Source organism: Dromaius novaehollandiae, chromosome 1 (genome assembly GCF_036370855.1).
Source record: "Dromaius novaehollandiae isolate bDroNov1 chromosome 1, bDroNov1.hap1, whole genome shotgun sequence".
Taxonomy (NCBI): domain Eukaryota; kingdom Metazoa; phylum Chordata; class Aves; order Casuariiformes; family Dromaiidae; genus Dromaius; species Dromaius novaehollandiae.
Window position 1 is genome coordinate 39705349 of NC_088098.1, and position 27810 is coordinate 39733158.

General features: G+C 40.0%; 1 protein-coding gene across 12 annotated transcripts in view; it reads left to right on the forward strand.

Annotated features, from left to right (window-relative positions):
* Positions 1-27810, forward strand: part of NAV3 (neuron navigator 3) — a 558174-nt gene that overhangs the window by 353660 nt on the left and 176704 nt on the right. For 9 of the 12 annotated variants that reach the window (XM_064509436.1, XM_026100313.2, XM_026100316.2 and 6 more), the window contains 2 exons: positions 8701-8818; positions 9472-9524. In XM_064509436.1, coding sequence (XP_064365506.1) covers positions 8701-8818; positions 9472-9524 — 171 coding nt within the window. Of the gene's footprint in view, positions 1-8700; positions 8819-9174; positions 9355-9471; positions 9525-14419; positions 14430-27810 lie in introns of those variants that run through there. The other 3 variants (XM_064509440.1, XM_064509447.1, XM_064509452.1) reach the window with 3 other exon arrangements.

Below are 27810 nucleotides of genomic sequence, written 5' to 3' on the forward strand. Positions count from 1 at the left end.
GCAACAGAGTCCAGTGCTTACGCAAAGGGGTCCACATGGGCAAAGCTATAAGCCTGCCCTCCTCAAAGCCTCATTAAAGGACTGGAGCGTTCATTTCTTGTCACAGGGGATCTTTACATATGCAAGCCCTGATCCTTAATAAATGGCTTTGCAATATAATGGAAGATACTACATATAAACATACGATTATTACCCATCTTAACTATTATCCATTATCTAAACCTCCTTGTTCTCCAAATGTGAATGAAAGTTCACCTAAGAGTATGTTAGTATTAAGCATAAAAATGTGCTAGTTTTGTATTAAAAATTCTTTGGTTTGAAGTGGTGCATTTGTCTATTGCTAGATTTATTTTCTTTTTTTTGGAGGTTGCTATTTTAATACTGAGCTAATCGGGATTTTTCATTGTCTCTGTGGGTAAATAGTAGGTGGAAAGGTTTTGGGTCATGAATCATGTATCATTGACATTACTTTGTAGGTCTTTTTCTTGTTGTTGTTGTTTGCAGTCCTATTGAAGTGTGCAGCAGAAAGCCAAGAGTGGGCTAGGTGTTGGAGGGAGCTGTATAGGTGCAGACAGAACGTTGCACATGAAGGACCATCACCAGCGCATAGGACCTCCCTTCTTAAGACATCACCTCTTTCCATGTGATGGGCAGCCAGATAGGCAGATCTCCCCTTTTAGAAAGGAAAGGAAGGGTGTTTGGAAAATGTTTAGTCGGAAGCTAGAACCTTGTTTTTCCCATCATATGGACCTTGCTGACCTGGTTGTGTTACAAGAGCTGTGTATTACATGTGGCTTTTGGTAAGACATGAAGAAGAATACAATACTGAATTTCATTTGGGATGAGATTGCCTTCTGTTGTCAAAAACTATGATAAAATTATTATCTTCACTCTGTTATTTAAGATTACTGGCAGGTGGAATTTACTTCATACGTAATATTTATCATGCAGAATGATTGTTAATTTAAATATGATTATCATCAGAATAGGCAGGACTTTATTTCGGGCAGTGCTTTCAATGGTAATCAAAGGGAAATAAGTCCTAAAATGATATTTCTGTGTTATTCAGCTGCATCCTTAGTCTTTCAAGTCCTAAAACGCTAAACATATTTCTTGAACTATTAATGTGGTGTTACCTTTAGCATCTGATTGGTGTGCTGGATGTGTACAACACATTTACTGATTCTAAAATTACAGAGCTGATGACAAGCAACTTTCAAAAGCTGAAGCCCAAAGAATAATTAAGCAGGAGTTAAGTGTCTTGTTATTTGTTCAATGATCGATAGGTCAGAAGGCAAATGGGTTTTATGTTTGTTCTGATGTGCAAAGTCATTCTTCTTTTAGATGGGAGGAAATCAGAAAATTTGAATCACTTTCTAAGCCTCGAAGAGTACGTGCTAGATGGAGTATTTATAGTTAAAGCTAGTTGCAGCCTTGTTTGCTACTGTTTTCGTATAACAAAAGAACAAAAGTATTTTTGCATTTTTATATATTTTTTGTATATTTATTATACATTTTTATATAAACTCCGCCTAAGTGCCCGCTGGCGGAGCGCGTTCGGTGCACTCTTGAAGCACATCTTGCAGTTTAGTTTCATCTGAAGGGAAACCTGCTCCTGCGCCCTGAGAGCTTGCTGCCAGGCATCAGACGTGCACTCTCATCTGCACTAAAACGCTAACACAGATTCAGCTGCTGAGTGATATCTCTAGATGTAGCACTTAAACCCAGCAGGGAATCTGGGTCTTCCCCACTGAGATACTGGCTAGAATCAGTGCTTTATATAAAAGATGCGTTGAATAACGGGCCCTATTTTTCATAGGACTGCCACTAAAAGACTTTTGAAATGTAATTCAAAGTTGCGACATAAGACACACAGGCAAATACATGGCATATTTATAACAAAAAGGCTCAGGACTAGCTGTTTTGGAGGATCTCACTGTGTGGCACTTGGTACTGTCTCCTGTTCATTCAGGAAGCTCAAGGCCGATATTCATATCCGTGGTGCCCTTGCTGTCTCACCAGAGAGCCCTTTGCAGTGATATAAGTGTGGAGAACCAGCTGTCTGGTTGGTTACTCTGCAGCTACAGTATGAATATCTGGCTCCTTCCTGTGGTACTTTATTGCTATTGCACGGGATTTAAGATTATCTGCAATAAGCCAATAGTCATAGCAATATGATTGAATTCTAAAGCAAATCAGTGTGATTCTTTTCAAAGGCTGAACACGTTATTTCATTCTATAAAGAGCTGGATTTTTTTTAATTGTGCAATATTCACATTGCTTAGCAAAACCTTAAACACACACACACACACACACACACAGAGAGAGAGAGAGAGAGAGAGAGAGAGTCTCATGCTGTTCCTTTTCATCTGGCACAGATGTATCAAAAGTCTTGCCCCTGATGCCATTAGTAAATGTTGGCCTCGAGCACATGTGTTAAATTAATTCTTGGTTGGGATTTGGTAAGGCATGTGAGGAAAGAGAAAACAGTAAGTCAGTACAAATGTTATTTGGATGATCAGATCACAAGCTGCAAGTGAAACTTGGAAATAAAAAACGGCCCCTGAAAAGTTGGATAAATCGTCTAAAGATTGCCAGTGATTGTTGAACAGCATATTGTTTCTATTCAATTTCTTAGCTGGGATTAGTGAACTTTTATTTAATTTAATTGTATTTTTATCTGAAAATTGCTGAGTAGTGTTGATGGATGCATGCTGCTATTTACAAAATAGAATTGTACTGTAAGGAGTCTGACATTGCATTTAATTTGTATGTATCGTTTAGATGGTTTCTATTCCTTGACTTGTAATTGTTCTCATTTGCTCCATGGGATTCAGAAATGGGGTTTGTGGAATGTCATTTAATACTCATTTCATTTTGTTAAATGAAATGCATTGGCTTCCATTTTGCCTATAAATTAAATCATTCTAGTTTCATTGTCTGGCCATATATTTTTAGTTGTATAAATATTTTTCCTTCCTATGCAATTTGCTTTATGTTACAAAGAGCTTTTTCTCCACCCCTTCATCTTGTAGCAAGCAGGAGTTGGAAAGTGTGTTTTCTGTGGTAAGCTAAATCCTCGTATAAGTGGCATATTCTGCCGTTTACGGCAGCCTAAAGGTGTATCCTTGTTTCCTAAGCTAGCGCTTTTCCTTGGTACGAGGAGGACTGAGATTAATAAATTATTCTTTTGCATCCCAAGGCCTGGTTGGGTATTCGACATCCAGTTTAGGCCACACACTGGAAGGCAGCCCAGGAAATAGATATACAGACTTTACAGCCCAATTTGGAGCACACTGGAGAACAGTAGAAAAAATCCATTGATCTCTTCTCATACAAGCATGATTTGAATGAGTGTCTATGGGTGAAAAGCCCACAGTACCGTCAATCTATAGATTGTCTCCAAGGACAATATTTTATGCAGAATAAATATTTTACACTATTAAGTAATGCAACCCTTTTATTTAGTTAACAGTGCCATGTTTCCACTTTGGCTGACTGTTAAAATTCTTGTGTTGAGGCTTTTTAATAGTTTTCCTTTATTCAGAAATTATTTTAAAAGGAAAAAAAAAAGGCTTACCAAATTTACTGAGACTAATAATACTAAAAGACTGAGATAATCCAAACACAGAACAGAAGAAAGGCTCTTGCTGTGCTAAAAGGTACTATTGTATATTGCTGTGAATCAAATGCAACCCAGGTATACTGCAGCATCTAGCAACAATTTTTTTTTAAAGATGACTATTCCTTCCTTTCTCCAACTCTTGTTTGCAACAAGATAGGGTGGAGTTTGCTGCTGTCCAGTGATTCCTGTCTGAAGACAGAGCTCTTAAAAGCCTCTGCTGCCCCAAAGGTACCAGGGTGGTATCATGTGCAGAAGAGAGCACAAGTATGAGCGCTGAGAGATGGCATTTTAGTTCTTTTATGCTAACTATTAATGAGGATACACTTGTCTTCTAGAGGGCATTTTAAAGGACAGCTGATGAGAAGTGGATACTATCTGTTGATTCTCAGATATCTAGGAATGAAACTTTGTCAAATAGTGGACTAATTTATGCGATCCAGCCTCCTAAATGGCATGGAAATTTGTCACAAGGCCTTGGCATAACTCGGTTGGCTGCAACTGTTGTTTTCCCTAAGCAGCAGCGTTGGCACGTAACTGAGTGACAGTGGAGTACACTAAGTATGGAAAGCTGTCTTCTCAGCAGCAACAGCTAGGAGACCATTTTCAGATCTGAAACTCTATATTCCATACCAAAAAAATAAACAAAAATATGCAGATGGATCCCGATTCTTGGAATATGCATTTTCCCACCATGCCTATTTATAAAACTGCCTGATAAATAAGTGTATAGAAGAAATGAATGCGACTTAGAATATCTGGGTTGTATTCCCAGCTCTGTTTTCCCTTGAGTGAGGCACACAAAAAACACAGAACAAAAAAATCAACCAAGAAGCCCTTTATACCTTGGTTTCCCCACATCTTACAGAAAATGTAAGGATACTTACACAATAAGGGTGATTTCATTTGTTTCTGGAAAGCATGTTGAGCTAATTTCATGGGGGATGCTAACGAAGTGTCATGCATTATTACTGCATTTTGGCTGACTGTACTTGTGAAATCCATTTGACATTTCTCACTTGACACTGATTGCGGGGGGTAACATTTGTGTAGTAGTTTCAAAGAGGATGCATTATAGTACTGCCTGATGCATAATTAAATGATTTATGAGTAAAGCGGCTTCTAAGAAAGGCAGTAACCTGTGAGATCCTCCCTTTTCTCACTGTGTTAAACAGGCGTTTTGTGAAGCGCGTCGTTTCATTACTGATCCTGCCAAGTTGCTCCTCTGTGTTCCTCCTAGCGATGGGTGAAGTATCGAGGTGAAGTCCATAACTGTGTGTGGGTATCGAGATTAATTTCCTCTGCTCCCTGGAAGGTCAGCATGACAAGCGGCTGAGGAATGCTAGGGGAAACCGTTGTTAACATGAGCAGGATGTGCCCGAGCTCACGTTGCCCCGTCAAATTCTGCTTCACGTGGCAACTGGTTAAATCATCGCAGATGCTGGGACACGGCTCAGACCACACAAATGCAGAGTCACTCCTAGGCCGTTATCACGTTGTTGAGACTAGTCCTCTGTGTCACAGATAACAGAGGCTCTCATGTATGTCGTTAGCCGTTGGAGCCTAACGCTGAAGCTGAATGCTCCCCAGCAAGACGTGTCTGCAAAGAGCGGTGGTAGGAGAGGAAGCTTGGAGAGGAAATGAGTAAGTCAGCAGCCCATTCCAGCGGGTAGCTATAAAGCCGGGTTACTGGGGTGATCAACAGCTCGGGGAGGAAGTGTCGCAACGGCTGACTACATGTGTGTGTGCTTCTCTGAAAAAGCACTCATAGTAAAAAAATCTGAGATAGGAGTATTTTTGGGAAACATAGCTGAACAATTAGTGCAAGGCAAAATGGGTTGTTGTTAGTTCAGAAAAGAAGGGGAGCATGCACAGCTCCTCCTCAAAGGTGCTCAGCACCTAATAAAGTGGGAGCAGCCAGCAGGCTGCTGTATGAAGTTACTGATTTTTATCTTCTGCTTCTGCACGACTTGGCCAAGCTTTGCAAACCACATGCTCTCAGTGAAGATGTACAGTGTGAGGTCTATCTCTGTGTGTCTGTCCTGAGGAATTCAAGATAAAATTTCAAAAGGATTCATAATTACATTGATATTTATAAACTGTGAGGGTTCTCTGTTTCATGTGATATTTGCGTTGGAGAATTTCATGTAAAAAGAACACAGTGGCATGTGCTCATTCTTATAATTTCATGTCTGTGTCTACATGCTTCTCATGTTTTGCAACTGACTTGTGAGCAGCTGGATCCCTGGAAGAATGAGATGACTGAGGAGGGCATTCGAATGGGGAAGGGGGAAAAGGAAGCAAGTGGTGATCCCTACGGAAAGAGAGGAAATTAAATTGTACATTCCACTGCCAACTGGATATCGGCTTGGTGTACTGTCTGTATCAACAACTCTTCAGCTTTTGATTTTGAAAATACTTTTGAAGGGAAAAATTCCTCTGGGACCATTGTCTCATTCAGATAATTTTGTCAACCATTGCATGACTATCAAAATATAGGTCATCAAGTAAAGTTTCCGGCCACAAGGATAAAGTGAATTGTTGACCTTTGTTTACACGGCGTCCGTATCTTTGGCAATTAGTTTTCAGCGCTGGTGTTTACATGCTTTGTAATTATTAGTTTTAGATTTATGAAAAAAGACAATTATGAAGGAGGGTGGGGGGAAGCCCATTCTTTGAGTATTAGATTCTTGCAAAGATACTTGCAAAACAGCTGCTAGAAAGAAATTTCAGTGGCAGCTCAGTGAGAGGATAGTTTGAATTGTAGTCAAAATTAGGATTGGTACACCAGATTATGTGTGGTTATGACAGATGAAAAAGGAAATGCTCGGTAAAGTATTTTTATTTGTAATATGAAACTAACCCAAAATAATATTAGTGGGTATTAAATTCTGTATGCCACAGCGGGTCAGTTTCATAGGAGTGCAGAAAATAGTCCAGCCTATGACAGTAGCTCAGAGAATATTTCTGAGGCATTATTTTAGAGGAATGACTGAAGTTGAAATACTAGCAGCAGCAAATACATGATGCTATGGGTGTGGTATGCATCTTTTATCACCATGAATTCGTATTGTTCTAAATATATATAAATACAATCTTTGGAGACTTTGCATTAGCATTCATTATATATCTATGTTTATATTTGTTGAAGAAACACTTTCTTAGCTACAGTTGGCTTAAGAAGCATTGTCACAAAGCCTTTCATGTCCCTCACCTGTAATACTGAGAAAAGAATTCCAGTCCATGAAAACAGAGGTGACTGAAGCAAACTTCTGGGTGCAGCAGGGAAATTTAGGGCCCCATCTAAGAGTAGCATCCTTTGGATATGGGAGAGCTGAGTCCACTTCCACAATTTAATGTTACAGAATTATTTAAGTTCTAAATGCTGTCAAGAAAACTGGCAAACTAGGTGTTAATTTATCTGCAGGAGTTTGGGGAGAAAGAGGATAAATCAAACAAGTTACGGTTGCCTATCTCTTTTAGCAAAGAGGGGGAAACTTTGGACAAAAATACTCAGACAGCTTCCACTGAAAGAGTCCTTAGCACCTGAGCGTGGGCTGAGCAGTGATACTTCTGCTGGGTGGAAAGCGGACGTTGTGTCCTGGGCCAGACTCTGGGGTGGGAACGTAGCTGGCTTCTCCTCCTGGCTCTGCCACAGATTTCCTTGGTGAACTAAGCACGTAGTTAATCACTTAGGCCTCCGTTTTTCTGTTCACTAAATGGGATTGTGACCCCTTCATCCCAAGGGCCTGGGAGGTTAAATAAAAGGATGTTTGTAAAGTGAGCTCATACTGTTTTTATGGAAGAGGTGCAATTGTGACATTTCAAATCTCAGCAGAGAAAGGACCTGAGATAATGTATTTACTTACACAGCGATGCCCTCATGTACACATGATGCGTCTCACCAGTAGCATGCGCTGGCAGCGGGCGAGTGCGTCCCAGTCCTTTGCTCTGGGGTGGCGAGGGAGGCCGCGGGCACACGGCTGCAGGCAGGCAGCGCTTGCCGCGAGGGGCAGCGCGTAGGCGAGTGCTGTGCAGCACCCACGGGCAACTCGCCCTCGCAGTTTCAGCGGCCGCCCTCAGCAGGGAGCTGAGGGAAGGTCCCCTGGGATGCAGCGTTGCTTTGAACTGCGGTGCTGCTCCACGCAGGTGTCGTTTCCTCCTTGTCTCACTTTAAGTGAATCTGGTCCCTTTTGTATACACCGTGCGTATTACTGAATGCTGTCTTTGTGTGTGTATACATATATATATATATATATATATATATATGTATATATGCGTGCGTGCTTTCCTCCTGAATGGCTTTCAACCTCGCCCTCTCTCCCTTGCCACCCCCCATTTGGGTGGATGTGTTTCTGCTGGCGCTTCCTAACCTCTCGTTGAGAAGTGCCATTTTTGTGCTCCTGGTCGCTACGTTATTTTGTGCTGCTCGGTCTCACCCGTCCCCCTCCTCTTTCCATGGAGAAAGGGCACAGCGTATTTCCAGCGTACACGCTTCAAGTCCCGCGGTAGCACTACTGCCCATTTGCTGGAGCAGGCCCAAGTAGAGGCGATGGAGCAACGGGGCTGTCTCTGCACAGCCAGAAAATCAGGATTATTGCAGAAGGTGCAGCAGAAGCCCGGTCACCTGCGGCGTCCTGAGCGACAAAGCCATGAGCTCGGCCCTGAACATGCGGTCCTGCGCTGGCTTGCTCCTGAGCAGCCTCCGCAGCGCGAGGCGCGCAGATAGGTAGAAACACGGTGGGAGGTGGTAGAACTGTGGTAGATGTGACTGATTTACGACAGGAGTTTCCTTTACACTCATAAGGGGAATTTTGCTTGGTCACAGCAAGTTTGAACCCTCATGAAACAGACTGAATCATTTGAAGTTAAAATAAAACAGAAAATGGTGGGGGGAGGGGCCTGGCTGCTTAAAAAAAATAAATAACGTTAAAATTGTTTCCTTTGGTGCTGACTTCTTAAATCGGAATGTGATCCAGAATAGTGCTTGTGTGTAAGCCAACATTTGTTTTAAGAATTTTTATTGTCTTCTCTCTCTCTTCCCTCTCTGCCTCTTGCCCTCCCCCTCGGCTCTGCAGATTTACACGGACTGGGCTAACCACTACCTAGCAAAATCTGGCCACAAACGGTTGATCAAGGATTTGCAACAGGACATTGCAGATGGAGTCCTGCTAGCAGAAATCATCCAGATCATCGGTAAGAGCAGCACTTAGAGAAGCAGTGCGAGCCGACTCCTTGCATGGGGGAATATCTAATTCAAGCTGAATGCATTTAACAATAAGATAAACCCTGAATAATGCAATTTGACTGGGTCCATATGTCTCTGATATTTGTGTGGTTCATCCTTGTCTTAATTAAAAAATATGTTTATGCGAGCATGTTTGGAAGTGGCTGTTTAACCATACTTTAAATGGCCAGAACTGTATCTTACACACTTTGAATTGTCAGAAATGAATGCTCCATTAAACCATATGTCTCCCATGTGTGCATTTTGTTAGCTGGAGTGGCTCATACTTTCTGGGATGCCTTGAAACTGTATCCTGACCCTGCAAAGACAATTGTGGAAGATTTCATGTCAGCAGTTATTTTGCAGGGGCTGAAGAATTAGCAGCGACCTCCTTCGCACTTCCCCCTTTGCATGATTTGGCATGTGGAAGCAACTGCTGCTAACAAGAGTGTTGTTACTGTACGACTGAGCTTTGCTTAGAGAGGAGCTGTGTCAACAAAACCCTGTGCACTTTACTGCTTCATCTTTTCTGCTCTTTTTCTTTTGGGGACGGGGGGGGGGGGGGGGGACAGTTACACCTCGTTGTTTACTCCTGCTTTCTCACCTCACTCTTTTTCTTTAGCAAATGAAAAGGTTGAAGATATCAATGGCTGCCCCCGGAGCCAGTCTCAAATGGTAAGAATGAAATATATTTTTAATCTGTGTTGGCATCTCTGCACTTTCCTGAAATGCTTTTCAATAATGATTTATTTAAACTGTGAATACTGTATCCCAGGTTTACCATAAAGTTGTAACTCTCGTATAGTTTCTTGGTACTTTTGTCCCCCCACATATGCTTAGTGTTTGTTTTTGTGCTAACTTGGGGTCTTGAGGTAACCAGCAGCAAAACTTCATGAGCTCTAATTAACCCAGGACTGCTTTAGCAGACCTGTTCTTCTCCTGCTTATCCAGATAATTTTATTTAACTTCATTTCTAAGGGCAGTAAATCCAGGAAAAAAAATTTAAGTGGAGTCTTTGTGTCTGGAGAACTGGCTTGATGAACAGGACTTGCCAAATTGTTTTTTGAATATAAATAGCCTTTTGGATTGTCCACTGTAAAGTCCAGTCAGATGCAGTGATTCCAGTATTTTCAGAAGTAGCACTTTAGGCATATAGCTCTCTGATTATAGCTACTTAGATATTATAATACTCTCAGGCAACTAGTATTATGTGACTGTGATACATATGCATGCTTATTAATCTTTTACTGTCTTTATGGTTAGTAAACTACATTAATAAGATAAAACCTCATTAGAAGGCTGTGGAACTGGCAAATATAAAATCTGAGCCTCAGTAACATCACCACACATTTACTGAATCATTTTCTGTTACAGTCGTGCTCACTGTGAGGGCTTTGCCTGTCTGTGCACATCCAAGTAGTATGTGAATAAGGTGCACAATTTTGTTGCTGGCCAGGTTTTTGGAGTATAGTGATTTGGATAAGTTGCGTAGTAGCAAATTGATGAAGCTGGGCTTGAAAATGGAAATGGAGATTAGAAAAAATTTTGCATTTATTCAGTGAATTTTTTAAAGAGGAAAGGTATTTGCAGCTTTTTTCTTCAAAGCTGTGAAAAGTGAAAGGAAAGATATGAAGTACCAATTAAATGAATAATTAGGTTTTTCTGTTCTTTTAAGAAATAATCGAGGTTTAGAATGAGTTTCTTTTCTGGTTTTGGGGCTTAGTGCATAGTAAGAATATATGTGATTTCCTTAATAATAGTTATTATTTTAATTATTCATATTACAGCAAAACTTAGTGGCCACAGCTGAGAACTTTGTGAACTCCAATGTGGAACTAATATTTCACACACAGATCAAGAGATAATCATCGACTTACAAACCTGCCATTCCAGATAGACAAGTTAAGCAAGAAGAGTCAAAAGCACAGAAAAGTGATACAGTTTCCCAAGGTTATGTAACTGCTTAGCGACCATCTAGGATTGCTTAGGGACTAGCCACTCTTTGATGTCTTTCTAACTTCATTTCTATGAGGCAGAACTCAGCTGCCAACAGGATTGTTTGCTCTGGCGATTTTGTGCTTCTCCAAAACAACAGAATTTGTGTATGCTTCCTGTCAATGGGTGAATCTTCATGTGGCATAGGGATTCTGGATTTCCTCTCTGCTCTCCACTGCAGTTATGGGGCAGCCTGGTCAATGCACTACTGTGCTGCAGCAGTACCCACGCGAATCTCTTTGTGTCCTTCTACCGCTCTTGCTCCTGCAAACACTTCTTGTAGCTCAGCCAGACCAGAGAAGATGTCTGAGATGCTCGAGTTCTCAGACGTGCTGCTTCGAATATTCCCGTACACTGGCAAACATCAGTGTTTGGACAGTGCTAAGTGAGGCTTAGCCACTTGATAGAAATAGAATATACTTTTTCGTCGTTCTTTGATTCAGTGTCTTTACTGTATTATCTCTAAGTCTGATCAGATTATTTCCCTCCTTTCTGACATACCAATTTTATACTGCTGATTTTTTCGACTGAGCTAGGAAATTTAAAACATACTGAATTCACAGTCGTTCAAACTTGCCAGCTTTCCTTTCAAAGCATCTCAGAGACCTCCGGTATGAGTCTGCTTTCCCTTTGTCTCCTTTGGATTGTGCACTGGCGTGGCCTAGGTGAAAGTAACATCTTACCATGTTTTCAGCTAGTTTTCCTGAGCAATGCTGAGTTTTGTTAGGCCACTTGGTAGACCAGTTCTCTCAAACTGCCTATAGCAGTGGCTTCTCGGGTATTTGTAATATGCCGAAAAAAATGTAACAGCGGTCAAAGCTAGTTTACTTTTCCAGGAAATAAAAAAAAATAACAGTATTAAGATACCTGTCATAATAATGTTGGTTATTATGGTTGTTTACATGGGCCAATACATGACCATATGCCTCATCAGGATTTGTCAGAACATCAGCCATCCAGTCAGCGCTGATCATGGTGCTTCTGCAGTATGCGTGTTAGTACATCTTGATTTCTGTTTTGCCTGATAGCTAACATCCTACATAGGAGTCTCTTTAATACAACCACAATAACTGGAGAATTAATGAGAGAAAGCCCCAGAAAGTTCTTTAAAATACAATCCACCCTATTTTTTTGCCTCGTTCTGTTATCAGCACTAGGAATTCCTGACCCAAAACAGAGTTCATCCTGTCAGTCTGCTCTTTTGAATCCAGAAAGTATTTAGTATTTTGCATTTCAGATCTTCCCTTAACAGCTCTAGAAATGGCAGATAAGGTAAAGTTGCTTACCTGAAATCTTTTAAAACCAAGGAGAAATGGAAGCATTTCCCATTCTTCTCATAGACAAGCCTTCTACTTAGAAACACTTTCGAAGTTAGACAAAAGATGCAATTTATTAAATTCAAAGCCCTTTTTCTCTCTTTGCTTCACCTAAATCAATTTCTGTGTAACAAAAAACCCACATCCTGAGTAACTATCTGTGTGCCAACCTCTTAACATCATTTTGAGTCTATAATCCAAGATTCAGGGTAGAAATTACATGTCATGATTAATTCAGTGCCTTCATTTTAACCTTCCTATTTTATAAACCTCAAGAATTCCCACCTCTGTTTCCTTTCACATATGTTTTGGTGATCCTTACTCTCATAACTTGTAATTAAGGAGAAAAGTTTTCTATATGCATCTGCCATTTGATACTCTTCCCAGGAAGTAATATCTAAGACTTCGTGATAGCTTAAGAGAAGTTAGAGAACGCTGACATATGTTGTCTGCTGCTGGGAATACGTGATATCCTCTGTAGATGATATCAATATCAATTCATAATTAATCACTACCAATATTTCCAAGTTCTGTTCCACTCACCATTTGGTTTTCTTCTGGTCATTGGCTTCATCATACTCAAGTGATTTTTAAGGCATCTCAATTTAGCCATTTTTGTAATTCCTAAACATCTTGCAGTATTTATTTTAAACATGTTTTAAATGCTTCTCTTTCAGTTTTCTTTCAGCTAGGTCTGTTGCAATGTCTTGCACTTCATGCTCATGTTGGCAGTGATACAGAAGAAACTTGTAGACAAGTTGAACTGGCTCCATAGGTCTTAGTTCATAAAAATTAAAACCTGTAAACCCCGGCAGCATCCAGTTTCTGCATTGTTAGCTTTACCAGGATCCTCCTGGCTGTCATTACGCTTATACATATGATTTCACACATAGAACTTGAGAACCTGAGATTTACTGGGGAATAAATTATTTCATATTCAAATTTCAGAAACTTTAGCTGAATGAAACTTTGGAGAGATTTGCTTATCTCCTGGGTAAATCTACTGCAGTAAAAAGATTTTGGCATTTCTTATGAATGTTTTCAATAGAGATAATAAGGATTTAAAGCTCCGTGTATTACAATATACGTTGTCTGTCTACAGTGTCTTATAGAGTCTTTTCTTTGCATCTCTCTTTTTTTCCTCACAGATATCCCTTTCAGTAAGGCATTTAAGCTTTCTTTTCATCATCTCTTTCAAGCTCTTCAATGGGAAAAATACCACATTCATTTCTATCTTTTCCTTGTATCAGTTATCCCATAATTCTGTCAATTAAGGAAACTTAGAATCATTTTTCTTTTAAAAGATAGTATTTTTTCAAGGATTTACCTTTTGATACAACTAAAAGTTAATGCTCTTCTGCTTATGTATAAGCCATTCTGTTATGTCCTGTCATCATTAGAAAAAGCAGGTCAGTAGCTTGGGTAGATAATATGTTATAAAGCTTTTCTATAGTGGTCCAAAGAAAAAGAATTTAGAATTTTTTTCTTTTTTCCTGAACGTATTGAAAAAGTACTAGAGGACCTCCTATGTTTTGCCTCTCAATAGATCATATCAAACATTTAGTAAGAGTACAAAAGATCAAATTTAATGCATCCTAGGGATATCAGAGAAATGCAAGAGAATCTTCAAAGTCTTCGACTGAAAATCTTTTTATGGTGACATTTGCAGAACTGTCACTTGAGAATTTTACAAAACTAACATTTCTGTCCTCTCCTCATTCAGCCTATGGTGCCTTCAGCTGCATAAATAATTAAATAAAGTAAAAAAAAAAGTGCATTGTTTTTCATGCTAATTTTTCTTTAAGAAATTAATGCTGCCTTTTTAGCTGTTTTTTCTTCCTTTAGGATTGGCTCTTGCTACTTCTCATGAGAATTGTTTACACCAGTGCACGTCTGTGTACAAAAGCACCCTTACTTGCAGTTGGTGGTAGGGTTCTTCTTGTATTTAATAGAGCGCTGGAGGGACCCTTCTCATTAAAAGACTCCTAATGTATTTGATGAAGACTGTTTTTCATTCTGTCAGTCATCTTTGGCACAGTTTTCTACCAGTTTATGTAGCTGTGCTTCAAAGGTAATTTTTATAGTTTAGGGTACAGGCATGCTGCAGTCCAACAGAGGGAGCTGAATTCAATAAAAATATAGGTCTTGCTTACCACATCCTGGAAATCAGTGACTTGAAAAAGGTGTTAGAGTTGTAGCGCATTGCCAAATGACTATGAACTCACAGTAAAAAGCTGCAGTTAGCAGAGCTGACACCGTCTTTGAGAGGGTAAGTAGGAATATATCTGATAAAAGTAGGAAGTTAATATGACTATATCCAGCACTAATGAGACCATTTCTACAACACCATACTTCATTTTGTTAATAAAGCCATTAAAAAGATGTTAATAAATTAGAAATGTTTCAGAAAAGAGCTGTAAGTATGCCAGGAATTTTGCTTTATTTGACAAGACTTAAGAAAAACTGTGTAGCTTAGCAAAAAGAAGGTGAAGTAAGTGAATCAGTCTCTACTTAAGCAGAGAACATTTTTGTGATACAGAGAACAATCTAGTTCAAGAAGGGTAGTACTGTGTGAAGTCTGAAGCTGAAATAAGGCAAGGAGACCATGTTTGTACTGGTAGGCATTGCTTCATAATGTGTTGGATAGACGTGCTTCTTAGTGTTTTCCTGCAGTCCCACAAAAAAGCCTTCTGTGGCTTGTTTTGTGCTTATATGCTGTCTATACACTGTTGTGCAGCATCTCTCAGTATCTGGGAATGTCAATATGCAAGGAAGAGAATATTTGCATTAGCATGCTGTCTATAAAAAATACTTATAAAGAACAGGATAATTTGGTATAAAACAAGTATGCTAAGCCTATAGCATTTTTTATGAAAATGTGTGGGTTTTTGTTATATGAAGTTGTTTGAGGCTGGGAAGCCTGAACATGTCGTTCCTATCTTCATTTTCAAGTGGGCCTGCATGTGAGCTCTTTCTGTCTGCACACTGTTGAACTGTGTAAGAGTCTTCTGGCTTTGCTAGTGCAGATGTTTCAGCCTTAGTTCTGATGGGCTTAAACTAAGAAACGTTAAGATTTGTTTTTAAAAGCATTGAGGAGTTTTGACTAAGAATAGAAAAGGTCAGATCTGTAAATATCCTAGTGAGATTGGTTATAAAGATTCCAGATATTTTTTCCATGCTTTGGAGCAGCTCTAAGTCAGTCCTTCCACAGGCGTGTTACACTTCGAAACAGTTTACACACCAAAATTAGGCTATGTGTAGAAATATGGTCCCTTACAACAGCTCTCACTGCAAATTCAATCTGAGTTTTGAAAACCAGTCCTTCTGCGGGCCAGTGACACCTGTGCAACCTCCTTGTGTTTAAATTCTGCTTCCACTGACTGTCACCCCATGGCTGTCAGTGGTTTTTCACGGATTTCAGGCCTGGCTGCTGTTAGAGTTTAGTGAAAATAAAAGGAAATGAGGGAGTCTACTTTTGTCGGCTGTGCAGGTTTGCTGTGCAGATGGAAATGGAACACAAGATATTCTTGTTGCTCTATTTCCAAGGGGCATGCTTGCATACTTGTTTTCAGAAGTTATTCAAGTGAATAATCTGAAGTGCAGTACTTGGAGAGTATATACTTTCATGTAATTCTTTCTAAAAGAAGAAAAGTATTTCACTCTAAAAAGGAAAAGGACCATTGGGCTTATCAGGTTTACAGTCAGTATTTTAAGTTGTTTGAAATAGTTGCTGTGTGGGGTGGAACTACAGACAAATGATCAGTCATAAGCTATTTTTTGGAGATCCCCATGAACACCGTTAGCAACTCGTTAAGAAAGGAAAGCAAGGAATAACTGGTCAGTGTTTGCAAGAAGAGAGGTTATGATTCGCATCTCCCGAGGATCTGTGCTGTCAACTGACTCATTCATTCTGTTCACAAATGATCTGGGAAAAGGGATGAATAGTAAAATGACAAAGTTTGCAAATAGTTATTTGGGCTAATGAAATCTAAAGCTGACAGTGAAGCTGCAGAAAGATCTTGAAATTCTGAATAAAAAAGTGCATTGAACTCCTTTTACCCTTTACAGGGTAACAGGTATGCAGAGAGTTTCTTTGATGATGAGGCAATCTCTCTTTTGTTGGGAAGAAATAGTCTGCATGAGAGATTGGACAAGGCCTGAGATAACAGCCTTAGTACAAAAGTGTTTAAAAATCTAAACAGAAGGAATGGCTTCTCACAGTACAGGCAGGGCAGAGTTAGATGCTCATTTCCCTGTCATCTGTGGTAGGCAAGGGGGAGATGGCATTTGATTATGGAGTAGCCTTTAAAAAGGGGAAAATGGACATATGTTTAGAAAAGAGCAACAACCTCATTGCGTGATGTCTAGGAGAGTGGTCCCAGCAGAGCCAGAGAAAAAATGTTAGTAATTAAAATTCGAGCTCCTGTGAGAATTTTTGCTGTGTTTATAGATAGGAATGCTCACATCTTAGCTGTATTATGAAGAAAGAATCTGTAAAACATAGTTATATCTTGTATGTGGCTGTTTTGGGGAGAGACGTCTTGAAGACTATGCCCAGGAGTTAGGTGAAGCACTGCATGGAGAGGATTGGAGGGAGATGAAGAGTTTTGCTTTCATGAGCAACTAGTCAGAAAGAAGATTTTAATTTGGGTGAGAGTATTCAGATATGGAGCAAAGGAAGAGATGAGATTCTCTTTCTAATGATGGTATACTTGAATTTGTGATATTGCGAATTTGCCCATGTTGTGAATATTCATATTTACTTTTATTTGCCAGAGAAATTTTCTAGGTACCACAGCAAAAACAGCATCTAAAGGTCCTCACCCTTGCACATGGCAAATGTACAACCATAAAAACACGGATAAACATAATTTCTTCTCCATTCTGACAACTTCCTCATAACACAGATGGAAATTCATATCTTTTTGTCTTTTGTCTTTTTGTGTATACTTAGCATGAGAACTTCTGGTATCACCTTAAAATTCCCCTCTGCCCGGCAATGCTTCTGAAATTTCATTTTAGGATTCCTCTCTTACAGAATGGCTGTAAGACTGTATAGTTTCATAGCTTCTATCCTAATGGGATTTGAGAGATGAATTATTGAAAAAGTTGATCATATTTGAGGGCCAATCCATTATCTCCACATTTTAAGGTAAAAACAGCTCCCAAGGATTTTGAAAACCCTGTACATGAGGATGCCCGGCCTTATTTCCAGCTGCAGTGAGAGTGACAGCCATAGCTCCAGGGCTATCTGTTATCTAAGTGCATAAGTTCTTCAGGACCTGGAAGCGTGTAGTGGCAAACTGCCCCAAAGGGTCACACCAGGACTGTTCATTCTCCCTATATCTTTAGCAAAGCCAAAGAAATCTACTGCAGGTGAGAAGAGTGGCCACCAGTGTGGTGGTTCCATGGCTAGACCCTCTGAAACTAGGAAGCATAACCATCTTGGTCTCCTTCACGCCATGTGAGCCTTGAGACTTCTTTTGCCTGGTCAAACTCATTGGAGCCATCAGACAGTCATGCCAGTGCTCACTACAGTGTTTACAACATATGCGCTCCAGATCAAACATACGAAGCCATGCAACTTGTCCCTTCATCTTGATATATTTGGTGGACTTGGCCGTTTTCCTTTGGTTCCAGCTGCATCTACAAGGACTCTTGGATTGGCTCCAATTCTGTCTTCATAGCACTTTGTCTGCTTTCTTCTGTTTAGTGGAGAATGACCTGGAGTTTTCCGTTTCTTTTTTTGCTTTCTATAATGTCTCTACCCTCCCCACTTTCATCTGCCAGGTGAGCTATGAAGGACTTGGCCAAACTTGTGGTCAGCAGTTGTCTTTGTGTCACAATGGGAATTTATCTCTTCATCAGATAAAGCAAAAGCCCATTTTCATCTTAGAGACCTGTTACCTCTCAGAGCAGACTTAATTAAAGGTGCCTTAATTAAAGATCCACACTTGGATTTCTGTTCCCATTGATGAAGGCAAAATCTGGACAAGAAAATAGATCAAAGGGCTCCCAGTCGTTCTTGGTAACTGTCCGTATTGTCCATTCCTTCATGTGGCCTCAAGCCATTTTGTTATCAAGAGAGAAGTTTCATGAGGACATTTTGCCCTCTGTACAACTGAGCCTGCTTCTGCATGTTATCCAGCTCCCAACAATCACAACTCTTCCTTGGATTTCATAAGTGAATGGCTGAAGTACCAATGACCCCCAGTCCCTGGAAGGAATTTGCCTTAGTAATGCATAGCTTTACATTCTTTGCCATCCCTCGTCCCCAAAGGCTGACTTATTGGTTAATTCTGCATTTCTGAATCCAGCTCTTGTGGTTTGGCAAAGTACAGCCTCCTGGGATTCCTGTTTCAGAAGTGTAGGTAAAAAAAAGATCCACATTGGTGGCAAATACGTCTTATTCTCCCAGTCTACTCTCTCTTACCTTGTTACAGAGGCAGTTCTGGACAAACAAGCAAGACTGACACAACTCTGTTATGAAGGAGTCTAAGTAGAAGCTTATCTGTGCAAGAAACAATACTCCTCAGCATGTTACATTTCAGATTTCCTATTTTCTGATGGTAGCTTCAAGTAGATCCATACAATTCTTGACTGGCAGTGTTTTCTGAGATTCATCACTAAATGATCTCCATTAACTCATATCTTCGCTGGATTCCCAGAGGAGTGTACAAGACTGTCCTAGCTGTCTGGCCATGCTGCCTATCACCCAGAAGCACGCCTTAGCTATCCTTCCGAAGATGTTTTCTTAGACAAGTCCTCTCATTTCTTAGATAGGTGGACCTTTCCTTTGAAGAGAGGTGTGATGCTCAAAGTAATGAGGAAGGAGAATCAGGCCTTCCATCCATGTATTCTTGTCACCATCTAGAAATAATGGGGGCAGTGTCAGGAACGACTTCTATATCAGTGAATAAGGCAGCATGAAATCCTCTTCCAAGTGTGGGGAAGTGGCCTTCCACGTGTGGGGAATGGAGTGTTAAACGAGCGCACTGAGCATCAGGTATATAATACCTGGCAGATTTTAATTTGTTCAGAGTTTTGAACATTTTGGAGTCTGAAGTAAGCCATTTCATACTCATGAGCCATAAATGATGCAGGATAAAATTACAGAAGTTGATCTTCAGGATTGGAGGTTTGACTCTCTCCCTCTTTGTTTTAGACATCAAAAAACCCTTTTTATAAACTTTTTAATGCCTTACAGAAGGGCCATGGCTTCTCTGTGTATTCCTGAATGCCACAGAGTTAAAAAATTACCTGGCTAGCAGCACCGAATGTCGGTATAGCCACAGTGTAAATACGCAAATAGATAAAGCAAAGAGAAGAACAGCTGTGGGTAAGTAACCTCTCTTTCACCAGCATTGAAACTGAATTTCAGTTTAGGTTTGAAGATGTAATTACCCTGAGATAAAAAAAACAGAGAAAAATTAGAAATGAGAGGACCAAAAAGAGCTGTGTCGTATCCCCAAATAAAAATTAAAATGGAACAATGACCGTCCATCGAAGGATATATTATAGGAGTAATTGCAGTAACAATGGAGGGAATCAAGAAAGAAAAGAAGACAGAATTTCCATAAGGATATGGTCAATTGTGTTAAAGATGGTTGACATTCAGGGAGGAAGATGTTGGAGTTCTGGTTCCAAGTTTTGCTGAAAAGAGATTATTAATGACATTAATAGCCAGTTTGAGTAAGAGGAGAGGCTAGTTGGTTAAGGATAGAGCTGGCAGAAAGAAGAATTCAGACTGTTCTTCTAAACAGCTCTTAAAAGTCTAGAAATGGAAAAGAAAATGTAGATGGGGTGAGAGCTGGACAGACGAGTAACAGTTGCCTTTTGAGTTTCAGTGAGGGAAGTTTCATGTGAGGGAACAGTTTCATGTGAGGGAAGGGAGCCAGAGGAGGCTAAGGAAAGGATGGAAGAACTGCTGGAAGTGTTAGATCTAGTAGAGGATAAAGGATAAGAAACTTCATCCATCCTGCCTAAGGATGTTACAGGCATGGAAGGGGATGAGAAAGCAACCATAACATCACTTTTTTGATATGATTTGATTCTGGTTTGGCTTTTTATTAGACCTCTTTATTCTGCACTGAAACAAGCAGTGTTCTTTACATCCAGACAAGATCTGAGAACATTAAAAGAACCACAGGATTTATGACAGCGCCTGTTCGCAGAACAGCTCAGAGTTACTCACTCTCACCAGGCAGTGAGTGAGCTGCATATTCCCGAGTTGCTCGTGTTTGACTGTGTGCTGCCATAAAAGAAAATGCCAGCAGGAACACGTCCTGGGTGTTATTCTGCTGTGCTGGAAGAAGTACATTCTTCATTAAAAATAAATCACATTGAGTTATTAGCCCTTTTGTTTAGGTTTGTGAAGTTCTTGTCATACTAATGCGTAGTCACATGAGTATAACTCATCTAGACGTTAATGTAATAATCATGTCATGAAAAATACTTTCATTATGATGATATCAGTCTCCATGTAAACTACTGAGGAGTAAAGGAACATCCTTGGTTAGAGTTGGGGTTAGGGTCATGCACTTTGTTGCTTCTGTAGGCCAAGATTGCTGAACACAAAAGGATTTTTTAATTCCTTAAACCCAACAATTTCCCTTTCCACTTTTGTTCTAGCAGCTCCTTGAAACCCCTCTGCCTTTAATCTATATCAGGGATATATCAGATACTCCATGCCGCTGAGTTGTGTGCATTTTCACCACCCTCTTCTCCCCATCCCTCAACTGTGTTTGTTAGGAATATCACTGAATCAGGAAATCATGGTGTTAAACTCTACTGGGAGGATATGCAAAGATGAAACACTGGAGTACTTTATGCTTGAAGACTAGTGGCTGAAGCACACTTTGAAGTATTTTCTGTTGGAGAAATGCAGTTGACAATCTCCCCATTTCCCCCAGCAGTAGTTAGCTTCCTCCCCTCTTTAATATTCTGGGTTTTTTTTCTTCCTCAAATCAAGAGGTTCTGTCATGTGAACATTTCCTGAAGTTGTGGAATTGATCAAATACATATTTTTGTTACAAATACTTAGACAAAGAGATGAAAGTTATCTGATTGCATATATGGCCTTGAAAGCTTAGTCAATACAAATATGAAAAGTTTTAACACATACATATTATTAAAATACATACACAGAAATTGAGTATCACAGACATTTTAGAAAGCACCTGTTAGATACAGTCATGAACACATTTTTCCCAGGATAGCAGCAGCAGGATTACACTAAATATGTGTACTTCATGATAGTGTATTTTTATCATCTTCTATAGGGAGAGTACGTTATAAATACTAGGAATGTCCAGAACGCTTGCTCGATTTAAAAATAGAGAAGAAAGTGCATGATATTTAGCTGAACTGCAAAAATGCATATCCAAGCTTTACAAGAAAATAAACAATGTCTCTGAAGTGGGTTTTTTTTACAGTATATCCAACCATGCATTTTTGGTAATTTTGAGATTTTGTCAGCTTTCTAGATTTTTATCAAATGTGTGATTATTTTGGAATTGTGGATAAGTGCCAGTTGTGTTCTGGTTACAGATGAGAACTTACTTCTATTTAAAGATTTTTAACCACTCCCCATTACAATACTTCTCCTTAGATTGTCCTATAATTTTGTGTCCTTTATGTTATTTAGGAAAGTTTATCGTTCATGTCTGTGAAGCCTTGAATTTCATCAGAGAGGTAGACTTTTCAGAAAAGAACTTTTCTTAATTTTGATAGACTCTACTGAAGTGGTATAACTGTAGAGACTGGAGCATAACTGTGGTTTTGTTATTTCCCCTCTACTATTTCCATTTCAAAAGAATTGAAAGGAAAAAACAGAAAAGGAAAGCAGAAAATGCAGAGAAGAAAAAGTGTTTTGTTTAATAGCAAAATAAAGGCTTGTTAGGGAGAAGAGATTTAGAGCTGGGGTATGGACTGGTGAGGGCAAGGAGGGTTGTGACAGACACAAGAAGAGAGGAGGAAGAGGCTGGGAATGGTGGGGAGGAAGGGGAGAACTGGAGCATTAGAAACAACAACACGTAGATTACAGCAAGGTGAGTGGACAGTGTGGACGGTGAGAGGACCTTCTCTTCTCCTCACCTGCGTGACTGTATGGCTCTGCAGGCTCCCCCCAGTCTGGTGCCTTTGAAATCTTGAAGTGGTTGTACAAACCTATTCTCTTTATCCTCCCAATAGACCTAAAATCACAGGGATACTCTGGCCAATGTGCATTTAAGACCTGCCATCTTTGAAATCTGAGCAGTGCTCTCTCTTAAAAGTGAGCTGCTTCTTCCCTCCTCCCCAAATAGCAGCTGGTTTCTTTGGAAACCATTCTTCTTTATGTGAGAAGCTGAGAAGAGGTATGAATAAAACATGAAGTATTGGACTAGGGAGTTAAATAAGGGGACCTATCTGAAAGGTGACAGTCTCCCAAGACTCCTTCTGGAGATAGGGCCCAAAGTAGTTTGTATCTCTGTGAGCTGTTGTTTTAAACTACTATTCACTTGTACTTTTCTGTTTCTTGTTTGGAAGGTAACAACATCCTGAGATGAATTAGAAAACATCACACTTTTCCATAAAATTGAAATTGTTTCAGTTTAAGAGTTGGCTTTTCTAAGCATTCTGAAAGCCAAGCTTGCAGAGAGACTTTGAAACCTGCTACAGCGTAGGGAATAGTTGCCCAAATTTGGGGTCCTTTGGACCAATATCCCAAGATCTCTCACTCATCCTTCTTCCAAAGACAGTAGTCTGCTGCCTGTCTTGAAGATGGTGCATTCTGCAACTTCAGTAACAGGCAAGACCCTCAAGAAACAGTATGGCTATTTGCTTCTGTGTATAGACACACATGCATGGACACACATCCATATGGAGTACCTTGTGTAGTTCTGATGAAGCCCCAATAATTGTATTAATGTGAAGTTTACTGAATGGCATTTAAGCCACTCTCTCTATCTCTCACTTGTGAATGAGAGGATTTGTGGGAGCTTTGTCACTCTGGGAGGTCTGAAACCATCTTTGCGTTTTCTGGGCATCTGTCGAATTCCAAGATGGCTTGTCTTCTCTAGAGCTGTCAGAGCCACTGCCTCTGCTCCCAGAGTGAGTCCAGATTGAGCTGAGAAATGGGGCGCTGAAAATAATCTGGTGATTTAGCCATCAAAACCAGGAAACAATAAATGAGGACACTCACCAGGTATGAACGTCATAGTCTTTTATCTGGTAGAGCTGGGAAATCCAGCCACTGGGAAGATGTGTAACGGAGCTACAGGAAGTGTGCTACCGTCCCTACATTGCTGCGGGTGGTGTGTGCACAAAGCAGCAGCAAGTTGTGGTTTCCATTGTAACTGGTGGGAAAGGGAAGGGGTGGTAACTCGAGATGCTGGGGTAGAAGAGGGAAGAGGGTTTGTATTGTGAATTCTGCTGCAGGAGGGGAGGAAGAAGACTCACTAGTCTTCTTACATGTGCTTAAAATTACTGTAAACACTATCAGGTAAATTTTCAACCTTTTGGGGGTCTTCTGTGAGACATTATGCCTAGGTAGAAGTGCTTTTTGCTGAATCAGCTCGGAACAGCTATGCTCACGTAACATTTAAAAGCTTGACACCAACATCTTTTCCACTATAACAGAGAGGCTACTAGACAGGAGGATAAATAAAGTAGCATAGAACATCCTAACATTATAGGGTGTTAATTACAAACCTACATGATAAAAAAAAATCCTGTCCTTCTGCATTTGTAATTGTCAAACTTGTGGAAGAAGACCTGACAACCTCCCTCTGCTCTCCTGCCAGAAATTAAAATACCCAAAATGTGATTCCAGAAAAGTTTTTCCAGCAATATTGCATTACCTCCAGATTATAGCACAATTAAAATGTTAGAAAATGGGGGGAAATAAAACAGAAAGTAGGTGCATACTGAAACTAATATAATCAGAACAGATGTATTTTCTCACTCTACCCCTGATCTTTGCTTGAACAGGAGTTGCTTACATCTGGTGTAGCTAAATGCTAGCTTGTTTCATGGAGAGAATGCTAAATCTGCTTGATTTTAGAGTGTCTTTTACAGTCTCACCTTTTTGAAGCACCTTGACTTTCATGCACACTAAGCCATCTAACCTTGCTCTTTTAATTGGCTGTAATTATACCCACAGAGTAAACTCATCATTGAATCCTGTTGCAAATCATTTCCACCTACAACCTCCCCCTGTGCCCTGTTGCTGGCACATACGAATGAACGTGCAGTACTGCATCAGAGCAGAGGTCCAGCAGGTCAGTAATCCCCCTCTGCGAGTGGCAATACGAGACTCTATATAGGGAGCACGTGTGAACCTGGCCAATTTCTGTGGTCCATTCCCCACTTCTCTTTCTCCAGTATCTGCAGTTGTTGTATTAGGGGAATTAGATGGTACTTCTCTGCCTGTTCCTTTAGTATCCATTTATGGATCACTGTTGCAGTCAGCAATCACTCCATGAAATCTGAAGATGAAGCATGCTGGATTTCTCAGAAAAAATATTCTGACTGTCTCCTGTAATCCCATACACAGCCGTGGGATCTTGCACAGATTAGGCATGTGTTTTCACTGATGGCACTTACTGCTTTGCCAGCCTGCTGCACCTAATCCGTGGTTGTCAGGAGCCTGGCGATGTGACCAATCTGGAATAGCATGAGAACTGAAACTGCATTAGTGAAGATTTTGTGACACTGAACTGCATTTACATACTGATGATAACTCTAAATATAAATACTGTTACAACTGGTGACCCTGTTATGGGCAATGCTGTTAAGGTTTGCAAAGGTAAATTGGCTTAAGCCAGCAGTAGGGTAGGAAAGTTATCACAAAGGTGGCTTATTTCAAGAGTACTAATCAATCTATTTTCATGTAAAGGCTCTTGATCGGGCTAATTAAAATGTTAACACAATCGTCTTACTATGTATTTATGTAACTTGTCCATATAAATCCAGGGTGACCTGAAACTTAATACGTAAGAGCTCAGTTAGAATATGCTACAAGCATTTTTGTTTCAGTAGGAATTAATAGTTAAATACAATAACCTATTTGGCGGCTTTCTGATGTGCAGGAAATATTTAAAACACTCTTACTCTGCTGACTGTATGATCCACAGATGATCATATGACATAGATCAGAGCTATACTTACTTTAAGTTGAGCTTATTTTAAGTTGGCCCAGTGTCTGGATGTGAATTAGTCCAGGCAGGATTCAGTTTCAGAGTCAGTCCAAAATAAGTTTTTTGTTAGGACTTGATTGTGTTCAATCTCACAAACTGATAACGAATCATCCATGCTTTTTGAAAAGTTGATATTCAGTTAGATCATTTGTTTGCCTATATTGTTTGTAGCAATACTTGCTGGTGTCATCCTGAGCAGAACCAAATCTGTAAAGTCCCAGAAGTTGAATCTGAACAGTCTCCATGAAATATAAATGTGTTTGCATTTTAGGTTCTAGCTTTTGGCCTTCTTTAATTCTACAATAATTAGAATATGCTTCATTTAGGCGTGTATTGTTGGCTAATTGGAACCTTATTTGAATTATTCATACCTCCTGATTTTTGAGTGTTTATTTGGAATTACAGTGGGAGCTTACTGATGACATTTTCCTCTAGGGAAATAAATACCACAAAAATTTTCTTTGTCCCAGGATTTCCACACTTGAGAGTTGAGGCCTATTTGTATATGAAATAAATAATAGCTCATGAAGCTAAACAGCTACAGTTTTGTGTATTCCAACTGCACACATAGTTAGCTACCCCATATCCCAGTCTTGTGGGCTGTTTTGCCTGTCACTCACAGATTTTCTCAGCAATTCCTCCCAATAATGACTTTGACTTGGGTTTTGGTAGAAGTTCTCACTTGGTTTGTAGACAGATTGGCAGCACCAGTCCACATTAAACATATGTGCAAGGGCATCTTCACAGTTCTTGTATATATAAAATTCCTATTTGGATTTCTAGCCATAAACAGTTTTGGAAGATTTATATTGTTACATAATACGAATTAATGTATCAGAAGATATGTGCCCCCTCCAAAGCCCAGTAAATGCTCATTTTTCAAATAATATTGGCTGTATTTTGGAACCTGAAAACACTTGGATAGCTATTTAAAATATTGCTTGTTGGTACACTTCACACTTCATTGTCTACAACTGGACATGAAAGTGGCAACAGGCAATATGTTTTTGATCAGGCCCCATTTTATAGGCTTGAGTGATCCTGATGTTTCTATTATAATGTTTGGCCGAGAATTCAAGAAAAAAATCCCGGTCCTATTGGACGCAAGAACAAATCTCCCATTGCCTTTTGGGGTGCCAGATGCTTTTATTTTCCTGGATTGAAAATCCAGACACAAGATCCTGTGAAAAATGTGGAAAATTCTTCCCAAGCAATGATCATACACCAAAGAGATAGTACTGAGTAGACTGTTTATAAGCACGGTATGAAAACATATACAGCATGACCTAATATGTCTTTGTATATTGTGCTAAACATAACATAAAATTTGTAAATATATAAAATAAACAATACAAGTACAATAGAAGAAGTGAAAGCCTGAATATGGGTCTTTCATGTTATCCCTGTGTCTTTCAAAGGTTTCTGTTTAAATTGAATAGTTTTAATAACCTGTGACATCCATTCATCATCAGTTTTGCTTCTTTTGAATTTTTCTTTGGAATTGTAATCAATTTGAATCAGAAAAACAAAGACTAAATATAAAGGAAAATTAGTGTCTTACATTACGTTCTCTCCTGCATATAGTTTCCCAAGGACTTTAACTTCTAGCTGGAAGACCAGCAGCACAACTTCAGATCTGCAGAAATCGCTGGGCTGTACTTTTAGAGGTTGTTGGTAGCAAGTATTTTTATCGCTTTTCTTCTGATGAGCTCAATGTTTTATAGATAATTTTCAAGGTAACATGCAAAATATGTCTAATATAATGATATATTTAACCATCAGAGCATTTATAAAATCAAAAGGCCAGGAGAATAGGAAATTATCAGACGTCCCTGTTGTCGCGGCCCGAAAGGAGTCGTTCAGGACGACCTCCCTCCCCTTGGGACCAAAGGACCAAGTTCGTGATGCCCTTGGACTGAATTAAGGTGAAACGACACCAGCCAACCAGTTTTAAGATTTATTAACACAAAGATAAGGCATGTGGTCAAATAGGATAACCAACTAGCTAGACAAGTCCCGTGCCACACGTTTCAAACAGATTCAACAAAGAAGAGGGAAAAAGAGAGAGAGAGAGAGAGAGAGAAAAGATACCACCACCCGTGGATCCAGCGGCGTCCCGTTGGTCCTCTTCCTTTGGGAGTCTCAGCAGTGTGGGGGGGACTCCCGCCTGGTGGTAGGTGGGTCCTCTTCACACAGCTCGAGTTGGGTACCTCCGAAGAGGGAAGCTGAACAAAGAGACCCCCGGACAATTATAGCTTTTTTCAAATTAAGTTTCCCATCCCCGCGTGGTAGTTCAGACCAATACTAACTTTTTGGGTCTGGGGTCTCCTGCTCCTTATTGGATCTCATCGCTGTTCCTAGGCAGGCTGTTTTCTGTTGCAGCCTCTGCCGACAGGCGTGTCCTCATTCCTCGGGTCCCGCCATCATCTCTCCAGGTCCTGACAAAGAGGTGGTAACTCCAGCAATTAGCAC